The sequence below is a fragment of the Passer montanus genome, unplaced genomic scaffold, assembly GCF_014805655.1.
Source record: "Passer montanus isolate IOZ18808 unplaced genomic scaffold, ASM1480565v1 scaffold202, whole genome shotgun sequence".
NCBI classification, from domain to species: domain Eukaryota; kingdom Metazoa; phylum Chordata; class Aves; order Passeriformes; family Passeridae; genus Passer; species Passer montanus.
Genome location: NW_024366615.1, coordinates 316,114 through 343,159, shown reverse-complemented (window position 1 = coordinate 343,159; position 27,046 = coordinate 316,114). Strand labels below are relative to the sequence as shown.

At 43.6% G+C, this 27,046-nt stretch overlaps 1 protein-coding gene across 1 annotated transcript in view; it reads right to left on the bottom strand.

Moving 5' to 3' along the window:
• The window catches only part of SYN2 (synapsin II), a 169,925-nt gene extending 144,312 nt beyond the window's left edge, over positions 1 to 25,613 (bottom strand). The window contains exon 1 of the mRNA XM_039708444.1: positions 25,130 to 25,613. Coding sequence (XP_039564378.1) covers positions 25,130 to 25,497 — 368 coding nt within the window. The 5' untranslated portion in view covers positions 25,498 to 25,613. The remainder of the gene's footprint in view (positions 1 to 25,129) is intronic.
• Positions 25,614 to 27,046: the final 1,433 nt, after the last annotated feature.

Below are 27,046 nucleotides of genomic sequence, written 5' to 3'. Positions count from 1 at the left end.
GCACGGTTTGTCATTTCCCAAATTCCATTTTTACCCCCCAGAACTGATCTCATGTGTAAATATGGATTAGTAAATACTTGGTGACAAACCAAGTGAGCATCAGAACCACAGTGCAGGAGATGGAGAAGGGCTTTACTCACACCAGAGGAAATCCAGAGTGAGGAATCCAAATCACAACCCAAAACCTGCAGAGGGGTGGCTGTGCTGCAATAAAGCAAAGCGTGGCAGGAAAGAAACAGGACTTGTCAACACTGACACAATTGTCACAGCTGGAGACTCAATTTTGGTGTGTCCAACCCTGTTATCAACTTCAATCAATGCCAAGGCACCTAAATTCCACCTATTGCACCCGTTATTAAAATTACTCCCTGAATGCCACAGCCATTAATTAAAGCAAATAGCAGGGGAAAGGAGCTGAGCAGAAGCCAGGCTTGCCTTCTGAGCCCCTCCTTCCCTTTTGTGGAGATGTGTGAAACATTACACATGTCTAAATGAAACATTTCCATTTCTGAATTATTGGGGGTCAGACAGGGTGTTTGGCTTCCCCTGCTCAGGACAGGTGAAGATCCTGGCAGCACAGGGGGAGATGCAGAGGGGGCAGCAGGGACAGCAGGGATGGAAGTGCCACCGTGGGTGTGAGGACAAGGGCTGGGTGACCCCGATGTGGGCACTGGCACTGCCTGCCCCAGAGGTGCTCAGCCAGCACCTATTTGGGGTTTGGGGACAGCACACCAGGGAAAAGCCATCCAAGAGGATAAAAATTCTCAGTGGACAGCCCTGAGCACCCCCAGGGATTTACGGGTGGAGCTGTGACAGAGGAGTGATGCCAGGGGTGACTCTCATGATTAAAAGGCAAATATCCTGCGTATATGTGAGGAGAAACTTTATAGATTTATAGTTGTGTTTTACCCCCCTTGTGTTGTTATCAGGGGTGCCCTGGGTTTGGGACATTTGGGAGGGTGGAATTGTTACCATGGAAACACCTGACCTCCAATCAGGATTTTAGGCAGTAAAACTCCACCACTGAGCAGGGAAGGAGGAGTCGAGGACAGAACTTTGGGAGAGCTAAAGGGTTAAAAGGTGAAACCTCTACTGTGTGGGTGAGCACACGGTGGGAAAAATCCTCTGCTCCCAGTGCTGTAATATTTTCTCTATTCAGTGTCCTGTTGTGTTTTTGATAAGGTTTTAATAAACGTTTTAAATTTTTTTGAAAGTGAGGATCATTTCTCACAGAGGGAATAACTTCAGGGGCTCCAGATGGCCCCATCCAGCACATCCCGTGAGGTATTTTCCATCCCAAACCTGATGCCTTAGCGTTTTAGCTTTTCTATTTTCCATCTATTTGTACCCCTGCAGTTCTTTAATGTGTAACTCCAAACCCCACACACAGGGTCAGCTGCAGCTTTCCCATTTTGGGCAGACACAACAATTCCTCTCCAGGCCTGGCAATCAAGGACACCTCACTGCCTCAGGCCCAGAGATGGGAACAAAAGGGACTTGGGGCAGCAAACCTGGGGTCAATGACTTCATTACCTGGAGCTGGAATGGGCAGATTCACCCCCAATGTGCAAATGGACCAAACTTATAAAAGTGTGAAAACCCCTGACCCATCAGCCATTTTTGGGTGAAGACTCTGGGGGATTTCATCTGCCAAAAATGTACCTGAATGCTCCTCAATAAATAGAACTGCTTTTTATTCCCTTAATTCTGGCTGCCCTCTGATTTAGGTAGCCCCAAATGCATCAAAGAAAACGTTGGATTGTTTTGCCAGGCACTACAAGAAAGACAATTCAAGGACACCACAGGACAATACAGTTTCCATTTGCCTAGAGAAGCTGAGAGTTAAAACAAACAAACAACCTGGGCATTATTAAATGCATTATCAATCAAATGCTGACATTAATTAGCAGAACAAGCAGTAAAGAAAGGCAGGAGTAGCCTTCTGGCACCCTGAGTAAATTTTGCTGTCAAAATTGGCCTTGTGAAAAAATAATTAATGTCATTGGATCTTGGCTGGTGCACACACAAGGTAAGAGCAGTAGAACCTGAGAAATAAAATATCATAAATACCTGTCAGTATCTGTTTAAATATCACAAATTGCTGGGTTTACTTTCTTGAGTGCACTCATCTGAGGAAGTCTCAGCTCCTGATGGCTTCAGAGCTGCTGTGGGTGTTTGGGGATGTCTTACCTGGGACAGGTTTGTCCCCAGAACCTCTGAATAAACAAGCAAACAGCTCATGAGCTGATTCCAGCCCTTTGAGCCACACACAGGAGCTCTGTAAGATAACAATGCACAATCAAAGTGCATTTTAGGCACTTTGGGATGACTTCTGTACCCACACAGAGTCAGTTTCTCCTTCAATGGAATGGCTCATTGCATCAATAACATAAATCAAGATGCTGGGTTTTTCCTCAGCCAGTCATTTTCCCGTGCATTTAGAGCCTTTGTGACACTCTGCAGTAGCACTTGAAGCACACACTTACATTGTTTACAGAAGGAGAAATACTGGATTAAAGGAAATATTTCCACACAGGAAACTCCATCCTCAGTTGTGTCAAATGTAAATGTCGTTTTGCCTCTTTGCTTTCTTTGCAAACCTATTCTTGAAGAGCATTGCAATCTTCCCCAATCAGAGAAAACTGCTGCCTGATTTTTGGATACCAAACCACAGGTATTTGTTGATGTTTGCTCTTCTCCCACTGTCCTTTACATAATCATCTCCTCCAGACACCTTCACACATTCCAAGGGCGTAGGAAGCAAATTAAAATTAAGGATGCCAGTAAAAGCAAACAGCCTGAGATTTGATCCAGGCTGTAACTCTCCAAAAACTGCCTGCCAGGCTGGTGAGAGTCAGGCATGTGTTATATAGGTCAGTGCATAGAACTTGCTTATTTTAGATGAGATTTTGTTCCCCAAAGGGAATGTGAGATACTGAGACAAAACCAGAGCTAATCACAATGGGAGAGCTACATACAGAGTGAAGAGGAATGTTTTTGCAGTGTCAAACAACACTTTTGTATGCTGCCCAACTTCCAAAAAGTGGAGGAAAAGAGGTTTTATTCATCCAAATTAACAGTATTTCTGTCCCTTCCAACAATGCTTAGCATTTCCCTCACCTAACTCTGCACAATTACTGAGTTGTCAGGAATGCTGCTGGAAAATGGCCTGAGAAGAGGAATCCTCTCACAGACCCAGGACAGTTCCACACACAGCTCAGAGGTGAAGAATTCCCACTACCCTGGAAGAAAGCACTCAACTGAAAGTGCCTGCACGGTTTGTCATTTCCCAAATTCCATTTTTACCCCCCAGAACTGATCTCATCTTTAAATATGAATTTGTAAATACTTGGTGACAAACCAAGTGAGCATCAGAACCACAGTGCAGGAGATGGAGAAGGGCTTTACTCACACCAGAGGAAATCCAGAGTGAGGAATCCAAATCACAACCCAAAACCTGCAGAGGGGTGGCTGTGCTGCAATAAAGCAAAGCGTGGCAGGAAAGAACAGGACTTGTCCACACTGACACAATTGTCACAGCTGGAGACTCAATTTTGGTGTGTCCAACCCTGTTATCAACTTCAATCAATGCCCAGGCACCTGAATTCCACCTGTGTGCACAGGAAATCACTGCACACACGGGGTTCTGGCAGGTTTTGTTCCCAAGGTAAATCCTGGCAGGTACTTTGCAAACCATTTTGTGAAGCTGAAGGACTGTGAGCAGTGGGAAGGAGCTGAAACGGGAATTCAGAATTCAGTTTTTAGCCTGTGGCCATGTAGTAGTAGCTTGCTAGGAGAGGCTGGAAATAACTCGTTCAGACTTATTTTAAAGTGCTGAATAAAACAACATATTTTCCTCTCCAACCAACAGCTTCTCAAGACAGAGTTTCTCACAGAGGAACTATGAACTCCCTCAGAAAACTCAGCTGCAGTCTCCTCCTGACACAACCTCCACAGATCAGCTGGGATTTCCTAAGCACACACAAGTAAACAGTCTTGCCTTGGTCGAGCCACTATTCCTTAAAGAATAAAACAAAACCAAAACTCAAATGTATCTCCAAAAAAAAGTAAATCCACATTCATTTTGGCTTCTTTTGCACTGCTACTCTTTACCAAAAGGGAATTATTGGAAAACTTGCGTGGACTACAAGCAGGATATAACAGTCCTATGGTGTTTGAAGCTATGCCTTTGACAGAAATCCCACTAAAAATGCAGGTTTTGATACTTCAGAGAGAAAAAACAGAGTTGTTACCCTTACCTGCAGATGTTAAAACTCTGAATTGTGCATCCCACCTCAGTGAGGGCCAGCCACAAGCTCCAGTGGCCTCTCAGTCCTTGCTGACACAGATTTGCCAGAGGAGCTAAAACACCACAGCTGAAAAGGTTTCCACTGCAATCTCTTCTACTTCCACACTTCCACTCTCTGGTAAATAATTTGCAAAACCCTTTTGTGCACTCCCCAGCAGCACATTTGGTCAAGTTCAGCCTCGTGGTGTTGCCTTTGGCAGTCCTTGCTGGCTCCTGGCTTTTGCAGGTGTGGATTGAAATGATTCAGCAGCTCTGCTGGCAGCACAGCCTGGCTGGGGAGGCACTGGGGGCACTGGGGGCACTGGGGGTGAAGGATGGGAGCTCCAGAGCAGGGGGACAAAGCCCTGCTCATGCCCATCTCAGTGAGCACTCCTGGCCCAGGAGTATATTAACATAATATACTCATATTAATGATATCCTATATTATTATATAGAATATTACATTATATTATGTTATACTTATTATGTTATATTTATTCTGTTATATTCTAATGTAATTTATATTATATCATATACAATATAATATTTATAGTTTTGTTAAATTTATTATATTTATTCTATTATATATGATATGATATATTGTATTGCATTATATTACATTATATATTGTATTACACACACAAGTAAACAGTCTTGCCTTGGTCGAGCCACTATTCCTTAAAGAATAAAACAAAACCAAAACTCAAATGTATCTCCAAAAAAAAGTAAATCCACATTCATTTTGGCTTCTTTTGCACTGCTACTCTTTACCAAAAGGGAATTATTGGAAAACTTGCGTGGACTACAAGCAGGATATAACAGTCCTATGGTGTTTGAAGCTATGCCTTTGACAGAAATCCCACTAAAAATGCAGGTTTTGATACTTCAGAGAGAAAAAACAGAGTTGTTACCCTTACCTGCAGATGTTAAAACTCTGAATTGTGCATCCCACCTCAGTGAGGGCCAGCCACAAGCTCCAGTGGCCTCTCAGTCCTTGCTGACACAGATTTGCCAGAGGAGCTAAAACACCACAGCTGAAAAGGTTTCCACTGCAATCTCTTCTACTTCCACACTTCCACTCTCTGGTAAATAATTTGCAAAACCCTTTTGTGCACTCCCCAGCAGCACATTTGGTCAAGTTCAGCCTCGTGGTGTTGCCTTTGGCAGTCCTTGCTGGCTCCTGGCTTTTGCAGGTGTGGATTGAAATGATTCAGCAGCTCTGCTGGCAGCACAGCCTGGCTGGGGAGGCACTGGGGGCACTGGGGGCACTGGGGGTGAAGGATGGGAGCTCCAGAGCAGGGGGACAAAGCCCTGCTCATGCCCATCTCAGTGAGCACTCCTGGCCCAGGAGTATATTAACATAATATACTCATATTAATGATATTATATATTATTATATATAATATTACATTATATTATGTTATGTTATACTTATTATGTTATATTTATTCTGTTATATTCTAATGTAATTTATATTATATCATATACAATATAATATTTATAGTTTTGTTAAATTTATTATATTTATTCTATTATATATGATATGATATATTGTATTGCATTATATTACATTATATATTGTATTACATTGTATTGTATTACATTGTATTGTATTATATGATGTTACATTATATATATATTACATTGTAATATAACAAAATATAACAATATATTATATTATATTATATTATATTATATTATATTATATTATATTATATTATATTATATTATATTATATTATATTATATTATATTATATTATGTTATGTTATGTTATGTTATGTTATGTTATATTACATTGTGTTATGTTATATTATATTATATTGCATTGTATTATATTATATCATATCATACTACATTACATTATGTTATATTATGTTAGTTATATTTATTATGTTTTATTTATTTTATTTATTCTATTATAATTTATATTATTATATTATATTATATTATATTCAGCTATAGATAACTGTCTTTTTCAATGGCATGAAAACAATCCTCCCCTCCCTTGCTCACTGCCATCACTCTGGAACATTCCTTTGGATATTCCCTGCAGCTGGAGTGCCGGGGGTGTCACACCTGAGGCAGCTCCACGTGGTGCCTCAGCTCTGGTTGAGGCCTCTGGTGGGGTCCAGCTCTCCTGAGGTTTCTGGGGTCAGGATTTTCCTCCAACAAACCAAATCTGGGGTGCTGAAGGGAATGGCTCAGCTGAGGTAGAAGGGATTCTTCATAGGAACACAGATAAATTAATCAGAGCAGAACATTCAGCCAGTTTTCTTCATTACTCACAAGGTTTGAAGTGATTTCCACACTAAATTAGATTTTGTCTAATTTGTAGATGAGTAGTTCATCCCAGACACTTTGAGGATGCCTCTGAGGTCACTCTCTGGCACTATTAATACATTCCAGAACTACCTGCAGGCCTTAACTCACAGAATTTAATCACAAAAAAACCCACAAATACCAATATGTTATGTTTGCACACTCCACCTGCAGAAATTTCCAATTATTTTGCAAGATTTACCAGCAAAAAGAAAATAAAGCTTAAATAGTTCATATTTTTGTTACTAAATTATTGTTCCCTTCTTCTGGTAAATCAATTTAGATTAAGGAGTAACCTTATAAAAACCACTCTGACTCAGGTATAAGGAGCCTGTTATTCTGCCTTGTGGTACAGATTCTTTATTGTGAGACAGTAAACATTTATATGTATTTAAATACTCTTTTCACACTGCTTTCCATTAATGACATGAGCTCAATTATGCAAGAATAACCTTTGGAACACTGAGGAGGTGCAATGCAGTGGATGACACACCAACAAAACTTCTCTCACTACAGAGTTTGGAAAGAGTAAAACCAAATCCTGAAGTTATAAATATGAAAATTTAAAATGTCTACCAAAACTGAGCAGAAAACTTGGTTTACTTAGCAAGATAATATTGCCAAAGTGTAAACTTGGGTGTCACTTGGAACAAGTGAGAAAAAACCCCATAAAATTACCAAATCTAAGGACAATACAAAGAAAATACAATTGAAAGAACAGAAGTTTATGTCTCCAAGATTTTCAACCAGTAAACAACAGGGAAATTCTCAATGCCCGCCTTTCTGATCTGAAACAACAAATCTGTGATTATTCAGTCCAAAATTACTTTCTGAAACTTGTCCTTCAGTGTTGTCACTGCTACTGACAAGGACTAAATCTGAAATCCTGATCCCCTGGCTGCAGCAGAACCTCCACTCAAAGCAGCCCTCTGCTGCCACTTGTTTGTCTGAAACGGACCCAGACAGCAAAAGCTTCATCCCTCCAGCCAGCAGAGCCTGTCCAAATGATTTCCCACTGAAAATTGATCTGGAATCCAAGTTGCTCATAAATATTGCAGCCTATTCCTTCATCGTTAAACATCTCAGGGCACCAAAGAGCTCCTGAAAGCAATGGATGGGGAAAGGGCTCCACAATCAGCTCAGAAGGAATTGGTGAATTGTTTACATTAGAAAAGGGTGGGAAGCACAGGGAATGTTCTGGTGGTTTGCCAAAAGAGCTTAGGAAAAAAAAAGAGCGAGAATAATTGGTTAGATAACATTTAAACACATGTACAGAAAATAAACTGAGGCTGTAATCCCCTAAATCTTTCAGGATTGCATTCTAAACCTCACAAAATGTCTTCCCAACTGGCACCTTTTAAAATAACTATAAAGCCTGCCAGATTAACTTCATCTTGAAACCTTAGATCTTTGCTGCATGCTTAATACAAAACACGGTTCAAAATGCCAACACCACCAAGGTATGGTCAAACCACTATAATTAGCTTCATAATTACAAGTATTCAATGAGAAAAACATTTTAAGAGTTAAAAAAATCTCAGTGAGTGAAGAGAGAAGGGGAATTTTATGAAAGTAACAACTCACCAGTTTTCAGCCAATCTGTAAATTGAAAAAGGTAATCTCAGTTTATCACCTGAGCCTGGGTGCAGCTTCAGACAGGAGCACAAAGAAAAGCTGCTCAACAGCAACCTGACATTGCATGGGGGTAATGCAGAAAACTGGGACTAGGGCTGGGGCCTGAGTCGGTTTGGAACATGAAAATATTTGGTCAGTGGTATTTGAATATATTTAAATATATTTGGTCAGCAGCATTGGACTTCAGCATCTGATGTTCACGTGGTCAAGTCCCGCTGCTAGGATGCTGACACGGGTTAGGAAGGGCAGGATTTGCAAGGCTGGGTGTCTGGTGAAGCTGTGGCACAGGGGCCATGGAACAGATCCCCTGCAGACTCCAGATGGAGGAGAACGAGGGCACACATTCAAATCCTCAAGGACTTCCAAAAAGTGTGACAAGGCAGGAAAGGATTTCAGTTTTTGTCATTCTATCCAAGCAGGGACTCATGTAACTCAGCTCTAAACTTGAAAACAAACACACGTGAGAACAGGGAGCCAGGAATCAATGGAACAAGAACTAACAGCTGCCACACCAGGGAAAACAGAAATAGATGCTTTTCCTTTCATCCCCAAGGACACAGCAAGGCAGAGTCTGGACAGTGGAACCTTTGCTGTGTCCTCCCAAAAACAGAGAAACCCTGACCTCCCTCCACACTCCACCTCCTGCAGATTCTGACAGCTGCCCATCCTCTTTGGCCTTTTAATGAAAACCAGCTTCAATAAAGCCTCTGACAGCTTTTACAGCAATGTAAGCAACCTTAGCATAAAGAAATAAGTCTGTATTCGACCGGTTTCCTCTGAATTAAAAAAAATAAAAAATAAAAAACCTGCTGAAAAACACAGCCACACTTGACACTGGAAATGTGCTGAACACCCAGTGCTTACAGTGGATGGAGGTGTCCCACAGGATGGAGGTGTCCCAGGGGATGGAGGTGTCCCAGATTTCCTGTTTCGTACATGTTTCCACCTTCCTGCCTGCCTGCTTTACCCCAGGAATGTACCATTTGTAACAGAATAATAACAATTATTGGAATAATTATTTGGTACACCCAGGGTGAAGCCTCTCCCTGTGTGTGTGAGCATTCCCGGAGAGCTGCGGGGATGGGGAGTGCGTGGGGAGGGCATCAGCAGCAGCAGCATCAGCATCAACATCATCATTAGCAGCAGAAGGAGAAACAGAATCAGAAGAAGGAGAAGAAGGGGAAGAAGCAGAATCAGAAGGAGCAGAAGAAGAAGAAGGAGAAGAAGCAAGATCAAAATAAGGAGAAGAAGCAGAATCAGAAGAAGGAGAAGAAGCAGAAGAAGGAGAAGAAGCAGAATCAGGATCAGAAGAAGAATCAGAAGGAGCAGAAGAAGAAGGAGAAGAAGCAGAAGCAGAAGGAGAAGAAGGAGGAGGAGAAGAAGCAGAATCAGAAGAAGCAGAAGAAGGAGAAGAAGGAGAATCAGGAGAAGAAGAAGGAGAAGAAGCAGAAGCAGAAGGAGAAGAAGGAGGAGGAGAAGAAGCAGAATCAGAAGAAGCAGAAGAAGGAGAAGAAGGAGAAGGAGAAGGAGAAGGAGAAGGAGAAGGAGAAGGAGAAGGAGAAGGAGAAGGAGAAGGAGAAGGAGGAGGAGAAGGAGCAGAATCAGAAGGAGCAGCAGCAGCAGCAGCATCAGCGGCCGCCCCCGGCCCCGCGGGGCAGGAGCCGCAGCTGAGTCACGGCTCTGCCTCTCCCCCCGCCAGGGATTTTCTCTCCAAGCTCGCAGACATCGCTGTGACGAGGGATTCTTCCTTTCAGGGCTGAACCTGCAGCGTTTTGACGTCTAAATTAGGGATTTGTCCAAGCGCATCCTCATCCCCGTTCCGTGGTTAATGGCACCGCCCTCCCCTTCCCCCAGGGTCTGCTCAGGCTTTTGCTGGAATCCAAGGGTGAAATAAAATCCATCATCATAAATAATTAGTGTAAATTTCCATGCCCATAAACTTATCCAAACTGTTATATTTCTTTAAACTACAAAGTATTTGCCTTGGACTCGTGTTGTTGTTTAATACAGTCCAAATATGTGCAATTTTATATTTATCACAAAATTCTTCCCAGCCCTGGAAATTCAGGAGACAGATCCAAACTCACAATTCCTTTGGATAAAAGCCTCTGCTTCAGAAATGGGGCAAATCTGTTCCAATGGTTTGCTACAATGGTTTGCTGTCCATCAGCTGTCAGGAGGTCAAAGCCTCCTTTCCTGAAATGTTTTCCAAATGATAAGTCAAGTGAAAGAAAAAACTTCCAAAAGCAAGGTTCAGAACTGCAGGAATTATGTCATAATCATTTAAAAAATTATTTGTAAAAGTCAAATGAGCAAAAGATGCTCTTTGCCACCCAAAATCTTGAGTATTCCAAGCTGGTTAACATATGGAACAGGAGACTGAAGCCAGTTTATAATTACTTCACTGAAAATTCTCTGTTAGTATTTATGTGTTTAATTCTACATTTGCTGGATGCCCGTGGGGATAAATATGTTTTGTTACTGAAAAGCAGGAAAGAAATAGTGATAAATAATAATTCAGTGCAGAAAACTGGTTCTTTTTGTTTTCAATCCCCACTGCTTTGTACAGCGTCACTATATTCCACAAATACTTATCTACCAAAAATAGGCTACAAATGTCAACCTTGGTGCATCCTGGAGGTGTCCAAGGAAGGACTGGATATGTCAGAGCTCTTGGCTGGTGACAAGGTGGGGATTGGGCACAGCTTGGATTTAAATCCACTTGCTTCGTTTGATGGAATTTCTCAGTTTTATGGTAATTCTTTACTGCTATTTTTTTTAAATCTAAAATTTAGGGTGTTCCCTATATGTCATCACCAAGAGCACTCCTGACTAGTAAAAAACCTAAAAACTAAAAAGGCAAATATGGGCTTGCCTGCAATTCCTGAGCTGATTACAAATAAGTTGTGATGTTTAAAAGTAATTTTCTGGATCAATACCTGACCAGGAGCCAAATTATCTTCTGTCCCAACTCTGCCCTTCCTTGCAGACTTAGCTCAAAGCTGTCCAACTCTCAATTTCATCTTCCTCCTGATTTATTTTGCAATTTGTAACTCTGTGCCCCATGATTCAAGCAAACAAATCACAGGTTCAGGAAAGGCCTGCCAGTCGTGACAAGGTGAATGAGATTTTCTCTGCATTCCCCAGCCTGCCATGAAGATTTGCTTCTCCAGTAATTCTTTGCCCTAACAGAAAAATATATAAGCAGCTGCTTCTGAGTGTTGTTACTTCTTCCACATGATTCTGTCTTTAATCACAATCCAGAGTCAGATGAAAAATTTGAGATTATTAATGGATGTTCTACCTCCAGGAGCATCCTGCAATATACTTGAAAAATTTAGGACTTGCTCAATCTGTCTTCTCAAAAGCTGAGCTGCTGCAATGCTAAAAATGTGTACAAGAAAAGGGCATGGAAGATTGGAAGGAATTGATGCGCATTTCAAACATTTCCCTATGAAAATGTGGTTTCAATATTCCTCCAGTGTACTCATAAACTCACCAAAAAGGAATACTGGAATTTTAGAATATAGGACATTACAGTAATTTATTTCTGAATTGTGCCATCCAATTATGGAGATCAAATTGCTTCCAAACTCTCTTTGCTACTGGAACTACAAGATGTTGTTAGTGCACATGAACCAATATCTAAATTTAAGTACCACACACATCTTGCTTTAGTTTGATTCTTTTTAAACACCAAGATCAGCGCAGGGAATCTGGAAAGTCAATTGGGCTTTAAGGAAGGAGTAGATATTGGGATAAAGAGTAGTGTGAATGTGTGGTAATAATATACAAATAAATATTATAATAAATAATAAATAATAAATAATAACTATTTTCTATTATATTATATATTATGTATTATATATTATATATTATATATTATATATTGCATATTATATATTATATATTGTATATTATGTATTATATAATTATATATTATATATTATATATTATATATTATATATTATATATTATATATTGCATATTATATATTATATATTGTATATTATGTATTATATATTGTATATTATGTATTGTATATTATGTATTATGTATTATATATGATATATATCATATATTATATATATTTGAGACTATAATAATAAATAACAAATAGATATTCTAATGTATTAGGAGCACTGATAATTTATCTTAGATAAATTCTGTTGAAGAGGAACAGGAAGAGGAAAAGGTAATTTCATACAGACAGCAAGAGCACAAGGAAAGGACTTTGAATTATGAAGACCTAAATGCATTTGATCCTGTAATTTAAATGTATGGCAAAACAATAATCTGTTCAGGTACTGAATGTAATTCAATGTATCAGGGATGAATTGAGTATTTTAATAACCAGTCATGAGAATTTTCAAGTTCATTGTCACAGCTTGAGCAAGGACAATTTCTTCCAGCCCATGTGCCCTTTACAAGCTGAGTATTTCTCATCAGTGAGAGCTGAATGACCAAAGGAATGAACAAATAATGAGAAGGAATAATGAATAATAAGGAGCAATAAGAATGGGAGAGGGGAAGGGATGAGGAGGGGAAAGCAAACCCAAAACTTCTGGAAATGTGGATTAGGGGAACCTTGGCTCTGCTGTAAACTCACACGTCCAGCAGGACTGAGGGAGGGGGGTGAGCAGAGCAAACAGCCAATTTCCAGCACCCAATTTCCAGGGCCTTGTGCCTTTTTGGTGGAACCTTCATTTGCATTTAATCATGCTCTTCATAAAAGGCTCTTGGAAGGCTGCAGAAATAGGAGAATGTAGTCCCATTATTCCAACACAAAGAAATGGGAGAATGTAATTCCCTTTATTCCAGCACAAAGAAATTCCAGCAAGGTGATCTCTCAATGGCTGAACCACAGGAGAATTGCAAGTCCCAATTTTTTTTTCCCCCAAAGAGATGCCATAAATGGAAAGAAAATTTCTCCAAGTGAAAAAGGCTTAAACAAAACATATTTATCCCACCAAAGTATTGGAGAGGGGATTTTTTTAACAATGCCTGCATTAGCTACAAGGATACTTTATGCAGAAATCAGGCAGGTACCTTTGAGAAAATGTGTTGAATAATGACAAGTACTTTACTTTACAGCAACCTCTTGAGCTGCACAATAAGAATTATGTCACTCTGTTCTGTGATGAATTCTTGATGTAAAAGTCTAAATTTTCCATTATTTCCAACCTTTTCTTTAGGAGGACTCTAGAAAACCAGGAGGTGAACAGGAAGAGAATTTCCCAGGTGACAGTTCCTGGTGGACTGTGGCTCTGCCACCCTCTGGGGATGGTTTTGAAGGGTGGTTGTTAATGTAAATGCTGGGAAGGGGAGCTGGAAAATGTCACAGTGACCATGGAATGCAGCTCTCCTGGTCACAGAGCTGTGCTGGAGCTGCACTCCACCGAATACTTTTATTTGCTTGGAAAAGCCTCAGGATTCCTGGGTTTTGTGGAGGTATTTACACCATTTTACAGCTTCAGCTGGAAATTTACCAGCAGGGTATCACCATTTTTGTCATATTAATTTAATGTCACAACTTCTGTCTATTTGAAATGAAGACAGATTAAAATCAGGAATCAATTCCTCAGAAAAATCAACAAGCAGCTTGAAACAGCTCTTGTAAAAAGGAACAGCAAGTTAAAATGTCATGACTCACCACAGCACATTATTTCCCCAAAACATCACTGCTGTCACATGCAGCTACTTCACTGCTCATGTGGAAACAATACAAGAGTAAATAAACACGGGAATTGTGAGCAGAACATGCCTAATCACTGTTTAGTGCCTTTCACTGCCACCTCTAAGCCTCCACAGTAATTTCACCCTGAATGTTCTATTTTGATTTCAACACAAAGAGCCAGATTAGAAGATTTTAATTAAAAAATACAATGACTTGGAAACTTCATATACTTGGATTTTTCTTCTTCGCCCTTTCCAAAAGGTTCCAGTAATGATTGATTCAAGCAAAACCAAGTTCTGAAATATTATTTTAAAGCAAAAATTTCAACCTTTGAACAATACTTGAAGTCTGCTTCATTTAGTTGTAACATGGTTAAGTACTGTACACTGACTCCAAATGTGCAGCAGTCTTAGTGGGGACAGCTGACAACGGGAATTGTAAAAGGCAGTAACTGTGCATCAGTTTAATTTGAGGTTGGAAAGAAAAAAACTTTTTCCATCTGAATACAATAAAAGAATCTACACAGGCAGGTCCTGTGCACTGGAATCTAAATAGAGATATTTTTTGAAAGGGTATTAAAGATGACTGAATATTTATAATTTTAACAATCTGATCAGAGCTGTTTCTAATCAATTTATTTTCCATTTACAGACGTACAGAACTTCTGCTGGTCCTACAGTCACAGGTTTTTACCCTGAGTTTCCAGGCAATGTTTCAGACAAAACTGAGGAATTTGTCCTCATTATGCAGAATAATTTTATGCATTGCACAGCTCAGGAAAATGCTCCTGGATTACTGCAGATGGGCAGAGATGAGCACACACTTTTACACATGTGCAGATTAAGCTGCTTCTGGCCCCAAATGAAATTAGTTGTGTGTGTTAAAAAGATTAGCAGCACAGCACTCCAGCCCTGGTGCAGCAGAGATGGGGACTTTGATACTTTACAACAGCTGCTTTTGCTGATTAACATCATTAACTTTGATTATGTTTTACACATAATCCTATTTTCCAACATGAAAGTTATTTGCTGAAGCCCTCGAAGTGAAAATATTCTGTTTTCATCTTGAGGAGTCCAGTGTCTAGATCTAAAGAATTTCAGTCATCTATCAAAAAAACTACTCTAAAACACAGACTAATTAAAGAAATACAAAAGTGACTTTTAGAAGTATTGCTCATCCCTCAAAAAGAAACGTTTTCCTGACACCAATTAGGTTTGCTTCCTTTCAAACACTCATTTAAAAACTCCCAAACTGCAACAATCCTTGAAATGAAGCAATGTGCTTTAAGCCTTACACTGGTGTTTGTTAAAGAGTTACATGCACCGAGTCTCCATCCCATCTTGACAGACAGAGCAGTTTGCCAGGCAGTTTGCCACGTGTTTTTCAGAAGGCAGAAACCACTGCTGGAATTCAGTTCCTCAGACAGCACCACAAATTCCCTGTTCTGGATTACCCAGCCAGAAGTGACAGACAAACACTCAGGGAAAGCCTCCACCAGCCCAGTGACAAGCCCAGCAAAGGAGAAAATCGAGATTTCATTCTGTTGTTGCCACGTGGAGTCACACAGAGCCTGGATTTCAGGAGAACAGCACCTGGTGTGTTTATTCCATGGTGAAAACCTTGCTCAGAGCTGTTCCTGAAACACAGGGACACCATCACCACGGGATTTGGGCAATAACAATGACACTCTGCCATCTCCTTCCCTGTGCAGGTGTGTTTTACTCTGAAGGCCACTTAGGAGCTGATTTGTCATCACTGCACAGCCCAACAGCCAAGGAGCTGGGAGCTGGAAAAGACATTTATAATGGGTCATAATATTCAGGGGGGGAAAAAAAAGAAAACAAAAAAGAAACCCACCAAGCAATAACCCCAAAGCTCCATTTGCTGCCTGATTTTTTGGAAAGGCCTTCTAGCAAATAAAAGAACAAAACAACTGCAAAACTAAACAGAAAAGCACTGCTGTAAGAACTCACCAAGCCAGTGGAAGGGATTGGAGTAGAAATGATGTAAACAATAATGCGCATTAATTATACTTTCTATCATTTCTCTCTTGTCTCCTCCCATGTATTACTATTGCCAAGGCAGTTAATCTTACCCCTGTGTACATTGAATTATTGCTGGTCCACATCAGACATTTCTTCCTTAGCAAGAAAATTAATCAGCACAAAAATCCCAGCCACGGGTCAAACTGAAAGAATTTAGGCAGAGAACAGCCTGACACAAATCCTGAGCATCTACATCCCATAATTTCTGCACTGTAACCCACACAATAGATGCTCATGAGATCTGTCTTCAAAACACCTGAGTGAGTTTTCAGTGGCACCATGGAGGAGCTTCCTTTTATTCCAGTGCAAGAAAACTGCAGCCATGGACTACTTTCTATCTGGACAGCATCCACCAGTGAAAATATATATATATATATTATTAGTAGATGGCTGAGAAAACAAATCTTGAGTAAAACAAGTTCTGCAGTCACAGCACACTATGAAACCATATTGCCACTCAGTGGAATAGGATGTATTTATCATATTTTATGATTAACCTGTTTATCATAGTTTCAGAATTACAAAATTGGTATGATGGCTTTTCTAATATTAATTTAGAAACCTTTAACATCTTTTAAGACCTTCTCAATGCTGAAGTGTGTGTATACATAGAAAGCTTTCCTTGGCAATGATCCTCAGTGCAGAAGAAACCACTGAAAGAAACTGAGAGGTAGTGAAATAATGCTGAATGTTCCCCTCCAGAACCATCCTGTCTCCCTGAGCACACGTGAGCCTTAAGAGACTGGCACTGATCTCATATTGGAGTTTAATCCTCTAAATCTGGGCTGTTTCAGTGGAATTATAATCAGTTTTATTAGTAAGAAATCAGAAGAAATAAAGAAGAAACGAGGTCAAACAGAACAAACGTGAGGTCAGGCACGGAGCTGTGCACACACAGGGCTGGAGCAGCCCCTGAATTCAAGGGATCCCAGCTCCATCTGCATTCCAGCAGCGAGCAGCTGTGCCCTGGCAGCAGGAGATGGGCAGCTGGGGTCCAGCAGGATCCCACAGAGCCCTGAGCATTCCCGGGCACAGCTGGAGCTGAGCTGGGTGCCCTCAGAACCCTGCACTGCCTGAGACACCCGGGCTCTGCAGGACACCAGGACTCAACGTTCTGTGCCCTCTGAATTAAACACTTCTACCACCTTAGCTTGAAAAGTATAAAGAAGGATTTGACCTCAGCCACCTGATGTTTAGGATTTTATCTTGTCTATTTTTCATTTATTTGCACTCCTGCAGTTCTTTAGTGTAGAACTCCAAACCCCACACACAGGGTCAGCTGCAGCTTTCCCATTTTGGGCAGACACAACAATTCCTCTCCAGGCCTGGCAATCAAGGACACCTCACTGCCTCAGGCCCAGAGATGGAAACAAAAGGGACTTGGGGGAGCAAACCTGGGGTCAATGACTTCATTACCTGGGGCTGGAATGGGCAGATTCACCCCCAATGTGCAAATGGACCAAACTTATAAAAGTGTGAAAACCCCTGACCCATCAGCCATTTTTGGGTGAAGACTCTGGGGGATTTCATCTGCCTGAACTGTACCTGAAGGCCCTTCAATAAACAGAACTGCTTTTTATTCCCTTAATTCTGACTGGCCTCTGGTTTTAGGCAGCCCCAAAAGGCCTCACACCAGCTGTTTGTTAGGAATCTGTTTATTCATATTTGTGTGTCAGCCAGGGAGGGACAACCTGTGGGGACAATGAAGGAGGAAAAAAGGACAAAATCTTTGCACTTTTTGCCTAAAGCTGAAGCAGCCTGCAGCTGTCCCTGCCAGCCTGAGAGCACTGAGCTCCCTGAGTGTGACTGGGCACAGATAAAGCTGTTTAATTAGCAGAAGCAGCAGTGCAACCAAGCAAGGAGTTTTCACTGCAGAGCCAGAGCTGAGGCTGCCCTCCCACCCACGGTGTCTGGGAAGTTTTATCACCTCACTGCACATTTCTGGCACTCCACAATGTAAGCTGCTCCTCTTTGGAAGCAATGTCATTACTGCAGGTAACATTTTACTTCATAATTCATGGCTTTGCTTTTTGTCATCTACAATGTTGCTTTCTCTGCCAATTTACTCTTTTCCATTCTTGACAATTTTTGCACCTGCCTGTAATTACCCTTTGCTGCTGTGTTCAGCCAAGCAGGTCCAAATTCCTTCTGTGGAGGTTCAGTACCCAAACCTGGCTGCCTGCATTTGTTATTCCCTTCCTCAGACACAAGTTTATACTCAAACACGGATTTTCACTGAAGCCTCATCACATCTTTAAATGCAGATTGCAGTGTACCTTCTTCATAAATGTATAACCCCCCCAAAACATAATTTCTTTCCGTGGTATTAAAACAGATTTCTGTAGTTTAAAGCATTCCTAATGGGATATAATGATGTGATACTGGATATGATATTTCTGTGGGTCACTCACATGCTGCTATTAAGAACTGGGTACTAAAACTGCATAAAATGAAGTCACTACTTTTAGAAACTCCTGTGGGAATATTTAGCATCAGTCTTCTGGGGAAACATGCTTCCAGGCTTTTCCAGTGTCCTGCAGTGTTCACACAATGGCAAACCCCCACCATATAAAACAGGAAATCCTCTACACACATTTTTGCAATATGAAGAATAAAATATCTAATGTTACAGTTTTTAACACCCTTTTGTTCCATGCCTTTCCTACTTCAACAGGTTACAATTTGTTACTGGCAAGCCATTATCAAATTCTGAATAGGTTACAAGTAGAACTTCTTATTTTATGGGTTTCCACAGTCTACCAAGCAATTTGTTACTCCTTTCACCTCTCACCTCAGTCTCATTACTTTGAAATGTACCTCCCTGAAATTCATTATTTCTTTGCCAATTTTTCCATTTCCTTTCTCTGAAGGCAAACTTCAGAGGAAAATGTTGGCAAATTTTTTTCTCTGATGTTACCCATTCAACCAAACGTGTTACCATAGCTTTCACTGGGGTTCAGAGGCACTTCTAGTGTCTCTTAAAGACAGGAAAAAAGAAAAAGATCACTTGGATCCTGAGCACAGGGGACTGGGATGGATGGATGGATGGATGGATGGATGGATGGATGGATGGATGGATGGGGGTGACACCACAATCTGCCCAAATTTGTGGCCAGCATCTCATTTACACTCAGCTGCCTAAAATAACATCAGAGCTTGCAAGAGCTTGTTTAGATGGAGCAACACAGAGAGTATGGAGGTGAAAATGCTTTCCATTGAGGGATTTTGTTCTCATTTTCTGTCTTGTCAAAAAGGTAATCTCTCTCACATACTGTGTTTGCCTATTTATACCAACATAGCCAAGTACTACACATGACAGAACTGCAGATAAACAGAAAAAAACCCCAGCAATTTCCTTTCTTAGATCATCTTAAAATACCAGCACAGACATTGTCTGGTGCTGCACCAGCTGGCTGCTGGGAGAGCAGACATGGAACACAACTTGGGTGAGGCTGCTGCACACACAAATTCAGATTTAATATCTCCCATACTCTGAAATGAAATGCGCAAAACACAACTTGGGTGAGGTTGCTGTACACAAAATTTCAGATTTAACACCTCCCATATTTGAAATGAAATGCACAAAACACAGCTTGGGTGAGGTTGCTGTACACACAAATTCAGATTTAACACCTTCCATACTTCAGTTAGCTCAGCTGCACGCCCTGCTCCTCCAATCCTTGCCCAGTGTGGAATTAATACTGAAAACATGGACAAAGAAGCAGTGTCAAGGCCCATGAGCTGTTTTACCCCTTGGAACACCTCTTGCAGTGGCTGAGGAGGCAGAGCTGAGGATGAAACTGCAGAAACCCTTGTGGATTCCTGCTGAGCCCTTCCAGGCTGCAGAGATGTGCTGTTTGTGCCTGCATCTCTCCTTTAATTGTGTTTTTATTTGGATTGCAGAGGCAGAGAGCCCTTAATGCAGAGCTGGGAGCTGCAGGCTGTGCTGGCAAGCAGGGCTGATCTAATTACCAATTACCTGCTTGGAAGAAGCACACACTGGCCTCATGCAAAAGCTGCTGGCCAGCTCCTTTTTGGAGGGCTGGGAGCCCACTCCAAAGGCCACAGCTCGAGTGAGACTGAAATGGCTCACAAAGATCATTTGGAAATGTGAAATTTTCAAATGAAGCAACAATTAGAGAGAAACTACAGTAAAACCTTGGTCACTCTTGCTCAGTTTCAGAGGTTTTAAGGAACCTGTTGCCTCCTTGAACTGTGACAGTGTTATACCAAAGGCAAGGTGGTTTTCCTTTAATATCAAGAGTTTCTTGTTGCAAAGGGCATTTAAAATGAATAAAGATTATTCAGTATGTGATTTTTCTCCCCATGTAAAATATACGTATTGGTAAGATTATCTTTTACATTTTGATAAGATTATCTTTTTGTTACACTCCAGATTTGGCCATTTGGTCGAAGTCTTGAGGGCAGAGACCCTTTAAAAAACTCTTCCCTCCTCCATAGCACTGCTGGATTTGTCCCCAACACCTCCCACCTTCACATCCCACCTGCCAAGGAATCCCTTCCATCCCCTCCACCAGCTCCACTTTTGTCCCAAACTGGGTTTCCCTCCCCATTTCCCACCTGGCTCTGGACTTTCTGGTGGTGGCAGAGAGCTGTGCCATCCTGGAGGCTGCAGGGAGGTTGTTCTCCTCCAGAGCATCCCAAAGGGCTGGAGAGTGCTCTGGCAGAGCAGTCCCCTCCTTCATGCATTATTCAAATCAAGTGATGCCTTCTAAATTCGCGAAACTCGCTCACTGAAGGCTTGCACTGAATGAAATGAAAGCTGCAGCTCCTAAATCAACATGTTACAACTAAATACATGAGAATTCTGGGCCAGTTGGAGTTAGGGACTGCTAATTAGTCATGCACAATTGAGCCATCCCTAATGAACAGAAAAACTGCAGTGAAATTGTCATTGTAGCGTGTTCATGCACGTTTGGTAGTTACACAAAACAACAGCACACACAGTTTTAATTGGAACTGGTTTCCACCTTCCAGTGAACAAAATAAAACCCCAAACAAAAATCAAACCCCGAAAAACTCACACTGCTCACTTCGTGAAATGTTTGTGTCATCAAGCAATCTTTTCTGCACTGTGTTCATATTAAAAATCTTTCTGATGAGCAATGTTGGCCCATAAATGACTTGGTAAGTTTAAACCAGAAAGTTTGCTCTTCATTTAGCATTTGTCCCAGCCATTTGGGGTTTATCTCTGGAGCCTGTCACAAGCTGAGTAACTGCTCAGGCAGTAAACATGAAGTGAAATGTGTAATTGTCTGTGAAAAAAAAAAAAAAGGTACTGATACTTACAGCCAGATCTGTGCTTAAAAAAACCCCACAAACAAAATTTCCCAGCTTCGTTCTTTTTATAATTTTATTGCTGCTGCCAACAAGACTTATGTTCAAGCTTTAAAGGACAGGACACACTCAGTGATGATTAGTTTTCAGTATTGAAGCAGCTTTCTGAACCTTATACATAAGTTTTTAATAAAGATAATAATCTATACACAGCACCTTGGCCCCTTGCCACTGATGTATGGCCTCTCATCAGCTGCTTGTTCAGCACTGAATATTCACGACTGTTGTTGTACAGAACAAAATGGTTATTTCCTGAGGAAATTAAAAATAAACCTATTTTAACCATTTCAAAATAAACCTGTCTTGCTGAAATTCTGGACACAATGCAGAAATAAAAGAGAAGTTGAAGCAAGCTGTCTAGGTTTAATTTAGCTCTGCCAGTGGTGGCTTGGATGACCTTGAACAAATGATTTCACTCCTTAGTTTCCTCCATTTGTAAAACAGCTCAAAGCTCCTCAAAGCTGTGGAACAGCCATGGAAATCTGTCACATCCAATCACCATTAAACCTCACAAGTGGTTCTTGAGGCTCTGCCCTCCCCTGCAGCTCCGTGGAGCATCAGACACATTCCCACTGCAGCCCAAAACCCTCCACCAGCTGTGGGAACTCATCCTGCAGGTCAGGTATGGAAATGTCTGCTCCAGGTGCAGCTGCAGATGGAAAGGACATCACACCCCAGTGCATAAAGAGCAGGCCTGGAAATAAATCAGCTTTTCCAATGCCTTTATGTAAATGTACACAAATTGACAGTGCTGCTCCACTGGAAGGGTTTGCACTCGTGGTGCTGTTCTGGAATGAGAGGAAATTTCCAGGATAACTGGGGTAAATGGTTGCTGGCTATTTGCTTCCACCTGTGGGCCAGAGGGTCATTTACTGTACAAAGGGACCAAGAGAAAGTCTCCCATGAGAACCAGAACCAACCAAGGTCCCTTGCCATGGATTTATTGACTAAACCTTTAGCCTATTTTCAATTTGTCCCTTCTCTTGCCAACAAGGTTGGTGGAAAATCAGCTTTTTTTACAGCCCTGCCTTCAGGAGAAGCACGACCACTAAATGTGGTTGGGAGACTCCAAAGCACCTGTAGGAAAAGAATTATCCTTTACAGCTCTAACACAGCCTGGACTGAGAAAGGAGGGGGCTTTGACACAGTGCATTTACTCTTTCCTTAAGATCTAAGGAAAAGTGTAAAAAATACACAAATTAGATAGATAAGTAAATAGATAAGTATAGATAAGTAAATTCTCCCATTTTTTCCCCTGTCCCATGCCATAAAAGTAAAGTAATTGAAATGGAGATTTTCAGGACTTTCAATAGGACAAACCTCTTAGGGCAAATAGAGGAAAGATATCACTGAGATCAAGATTATAAAATGCCAGCAACAGCTGGGATTTGGTTCTAGGTAGAATACCCCAAGTGATTCCACAAGCAACAATAACGTTGGGTTACTGGATCTTAGACTTGAAGTACGAGTCAACCTCCCACAGAAATAAAATATATTGGGAATAAAGCATCTCTTTATGCCAGGGGTAAGAGAAAGGGTCCCTTTATGCCAGGGTTTCTGTCTTTGCTGACAGGGAAAGGTTGATGTTTGCTCTGGCCCTTGCTGAGGAGAGGATACTGAACCAGTGAGATTTCAGTGTGGTTCCATCTGAAACCCTTGGGTTTCTATCGAGCCTGCAACCCACAAGCAATATACATGGTTTCAATTTAAGGCAAACAAACACAGTGCACTCAAAACACCACGAAGCCAGAGGCCAGGCACCTGATCCTCCTGTGAGGACCGGAGCCCAGCAGCCGGGCGGGTTCCTGGAGGCTCAGGGATGCTGTGCTGCTGCTCCTGCTGTTATTGACGGGGTTTGCTCGGAGCATCACATGACAGAGCTGTGCCAGCCTCCCCTTGCAGCACAGCCCGGGCAGCTGGGGGTGCCCAGAGCCACTGGCACTCACCTGCTGCCCCTCCCAACCTTCCTCTGCCTTGCCAAATTACAACCCATGTTCCATTTTAGCCCGCAGAGTCAAATACCCCAGCAGATCAGTGCATGGAGATCCGTACTTCCCAGGGTATGAACGAGCTCCTCTGCATGAATTATCAGAATTCACACATCTCTGGAGTCAGAAGGGGCTCACAAGGGTCGGATATATAATTTTTCAGAATATGTTTCAAAATCTGCTACAAAACAACTGATTCCTGGGAAAGGAAACAGCCAGTACAACAACAAACTGGTTTTTCTAAAACTACTATGTATCCATGTCACATACTACGAGGGGGAGAAAAAAAAGGCAAAAGCAAGCAGGCATGAGTAGCCTTGTGTAGATGTGTGAGGCTCCTACCTGGAGTGCTCCAGGGGGAAGTCCCCGTGCAGGGCTTTCAGAGCTTTGCCCCTGTGCACAGATTGTGCTGATTTGGGGTGCATTTATCAGGTATGTGAACCACGTATGGAAAACCACCTTCAAAATACTCAGACTGGCTCCAGTAAGCACAGAGAAATCTCCCAGAAAGAAACCTTATGGGCAAATTCAGTTATTGAATGTATCAGGCAGAGAGCTGTGCACTCTAGAATATGGAATAAAGAGATGTTTCTGCAAGGCAGGGAGCAGTGTCCATGGATGCATCTCCATGACGTAGCTACAGAGGCTGCCTCAGTCTGCTTGATACAACCACCTTGTTTTTTCAAAAAGGAAAAAAAAAAAGAAAAGAAAACCACCCCCCGCAACCAACCACAAAACCAGACAGAAGAAAAAGCCTGGAAAATGTAACAGGTAATGTTATCTTAATAGAAATAACGTATCTGCTATAGTTAAAGGCTTCAATTTTCGTTCCAAGTATTTTATTAGAGTACCATTTTTAAAGCAAACCGGATCAGACCACAGCACTGCACGAGCCCAGACAGACAGCAAGGCTGTAAATTCGAGACGCTGGGAATAAAACCCTAAACCCACAATCCATTACCGGGTGATCTCAGCGTCACAAAAACAGACTTGTTTTACTCTGCATTATTTTAAGGCGCTGCTGAGACCTTCTGCACTGTAATTAGCACCAGCGAACGAGCGGATTGTCAGCTCGATGTGCAAACACACAAGTTAGCGAGGGATGGATGGGAAGATGTCCTTGCTCTAGAGCACAGCATCCAGCAGTGCAGACAGGTCTGCAACAGCCATAACCTCTGCTGCCGTACCAGCCGGGCACGCTGATGGCCAAGTCCCACGCTTGGAAAACCCCACGTTTTTCATGCTACCAGCGGGAGCCAAACACGCACCCAAATAAAACCGGCTGAGTTAATGAAGCAGGAATTCCCGGAGCTAGGGCAGAGCCAGGGCTGGTGCCCGGCATCCCGCAGGACCTTCACCCGAGTGCCACAGAGCAGCGGGAGCTGCGTGAAAACAAACCGGCTCGTAAACACGGATTAACACACGCCACGCCGCCGCCACAGCAGCTCCGCGCAGCAATCCCTGCCCAGGGCACCCAGATCCAACCTGCCCCTACACACGGGCTCTGTGCTTCCCCAGAGAGCGCAGGATACGCTTGGTCAGGGCGCTGTACATGTTTTATTTAGTGTTGTGAAGGGAAGCAGATTTCACGGCTAGGCAGGCGCTCCAGGGCTCGCTGGGGTTGTTTTTTGGGGTTTTTTTTTTTTGCTCCATCTCCCAGCCCGTGAGGCTGCGCTCCAGCCCCTCGGCGGGGCCGGTGCGGGGGCTCTGCCCCAGGTGAGCCGCACCTGCCGGGGGCACCGCGGGGAGGATGATGGTGATGATGATGATGATGATGATGATGATGATGATGCAGAGGCATGCGGGGGGGCACCTACCAGTCCGTGTGCGGCTCGTCGATGACCAGGAGCAGCTTGAACTTTCTGCCGACAGCGGCGGAGACGGCGGCGGACGCGTCCACCAGCCCGGCCGAGGCCGCCGTCTGCTTCACGGCGTTGGAGAGCGAGCTGAAGAAGCTGCTGCCCGCCGACTGCTGCGGCGGCTGCTGCTGCTGGGGGGGCGCGGGCTGCGGCGGCTGCCGGCGCTCCGCGGCCGGCGAGCCCGAGGCGGGGGCCGAGGAGCCCGCGGAAGGCGGCGGCGGCGGCGGCTGCTGCGGCTCCGGCCGCTGCAGGTCGGTCATGTAGCCATTGGGCAGGTTGGCGATGAAGCTGCTGTCCGAGAGCCTGCGCCGCAGAAAGTTCATCATCTGGCCGGGCGGGGGGCTGCGGCGGGGCCGGGAGCGGGCTGTGCGATGCGCCGGCGGCAGCGCTCCGCGCTCTGTGCGCCGCGCTCCGCGCTCTGTGCGCCGCGCTCCGCGCTCCGTGCGCCGCGGGAGGGGACGGGGAGGGGGCAAGGACAGGGATGGGATGGGATGGGATGGGATGGGATGGGATGGGATGGGATGGGATGGGATGGGATGGGATGGGATGGGATGGGATGGGGATGGGATTGATGGATGGGATGGGGATGGGGAGAAGGATGGGACAGGGATGGGGACAGGGATGGGGACAGGGATGGGTTGGGGACAGGGATGGGATGGGGACAGGGAGGGGACAGGGACTGGGAATGGGATGGGGATGGGACAGGGATGGGGAGAGGACAGGGATGAGGGCAACGATGGGAACAGGGATGGGATACAGATGGGATGGGGATGGGGATTGGGACAGCGATGGGGACAGGGAGGGGACAGCAATGCAGACAGGGATGGGGACAGGCCACAGTCAGTGTGGGGATGGAGTGTGTCAATGTGTGTGACTGTGTGTGCCTGTGTGTAGCTGTGTGTGACTGTGTGACTGTGTGTGCCTGTGTGTGCCTGTGTGTGCCTGTGTGTGCCTGTGTGTGACTGTGTGTGCCTGTGTGTGGCTGTGTGTGCCTGTGTGTGCCTGTGTGTGACTGTGTGTGACTGTGTGACTGTGTGTGGCTGTGTGTGGCTGTGTGTGGCTGTGTGTGACTGTGTGTGGCTGTGTGTGGCTGTGTGTGACTGTGTGTGGCTGTGTGTGACTGTGTGTGGCTGTGTGTGGCTGTGTGTGACTGTGTGTGGCTGTGTGTGACTGTGTGTGGCTGTGTGTCCAGCTGGCACAACAAGGGCCGCGTTTCCCCCTGGCACAGCAGCCCCGCCGTGCTCAGCGCTGGGGACAGCTCCGCGCTGGCTCGGGGCACTGCTCCTGCAGAGCATCCCCTGGACAGCTCCAGCCGGAACATCCCGGGACAGCTCCAGCCGACAGGGATGAGGATGGGGACAGGGATGAGGGCAACAATGGCAACAGAGATGGAATAGAGATGGGATGGGGATTGGGCAACGATGGGGACAGGGAGGGGACAGCAATTCGGACAGGGATGGGGACAGGCCACAGTCAGCGTGGGGATGGAGTGTGTGGCTGTGTGTGGCTGTGTGTGACTGTGTGTGCCTGTGTGTGGCTGTGTGTGGCTGTGTGTGCCTGTGTGTGACTGTGTGTGACTGTGTGGCTGTGTGTGCCTGTGTGTGCCTGTGTGTGCCTGTGTGTGGCTGTGTGTGGCTGTGTGTGGCTGTGTGTGACTGTGTGTGGCTGTGTGTGCCTGTGTGTGTCTGTGTGTGTCTGTGTGTCCAGCTGGCACAACAAGGGCCGCGTTTTCCCCCTGGCACAGCAGCCCCGCCGTGCTCAGCGCTGGGGACAGCTCCGCGCTGGCTCGGGGCACTGCTCCTGCAGAGCATCCCCTGGACAGCTCCAGCCGGAACATCCCGGGACAGCTCCAGCCGGAACATCCCGGGACAGCTC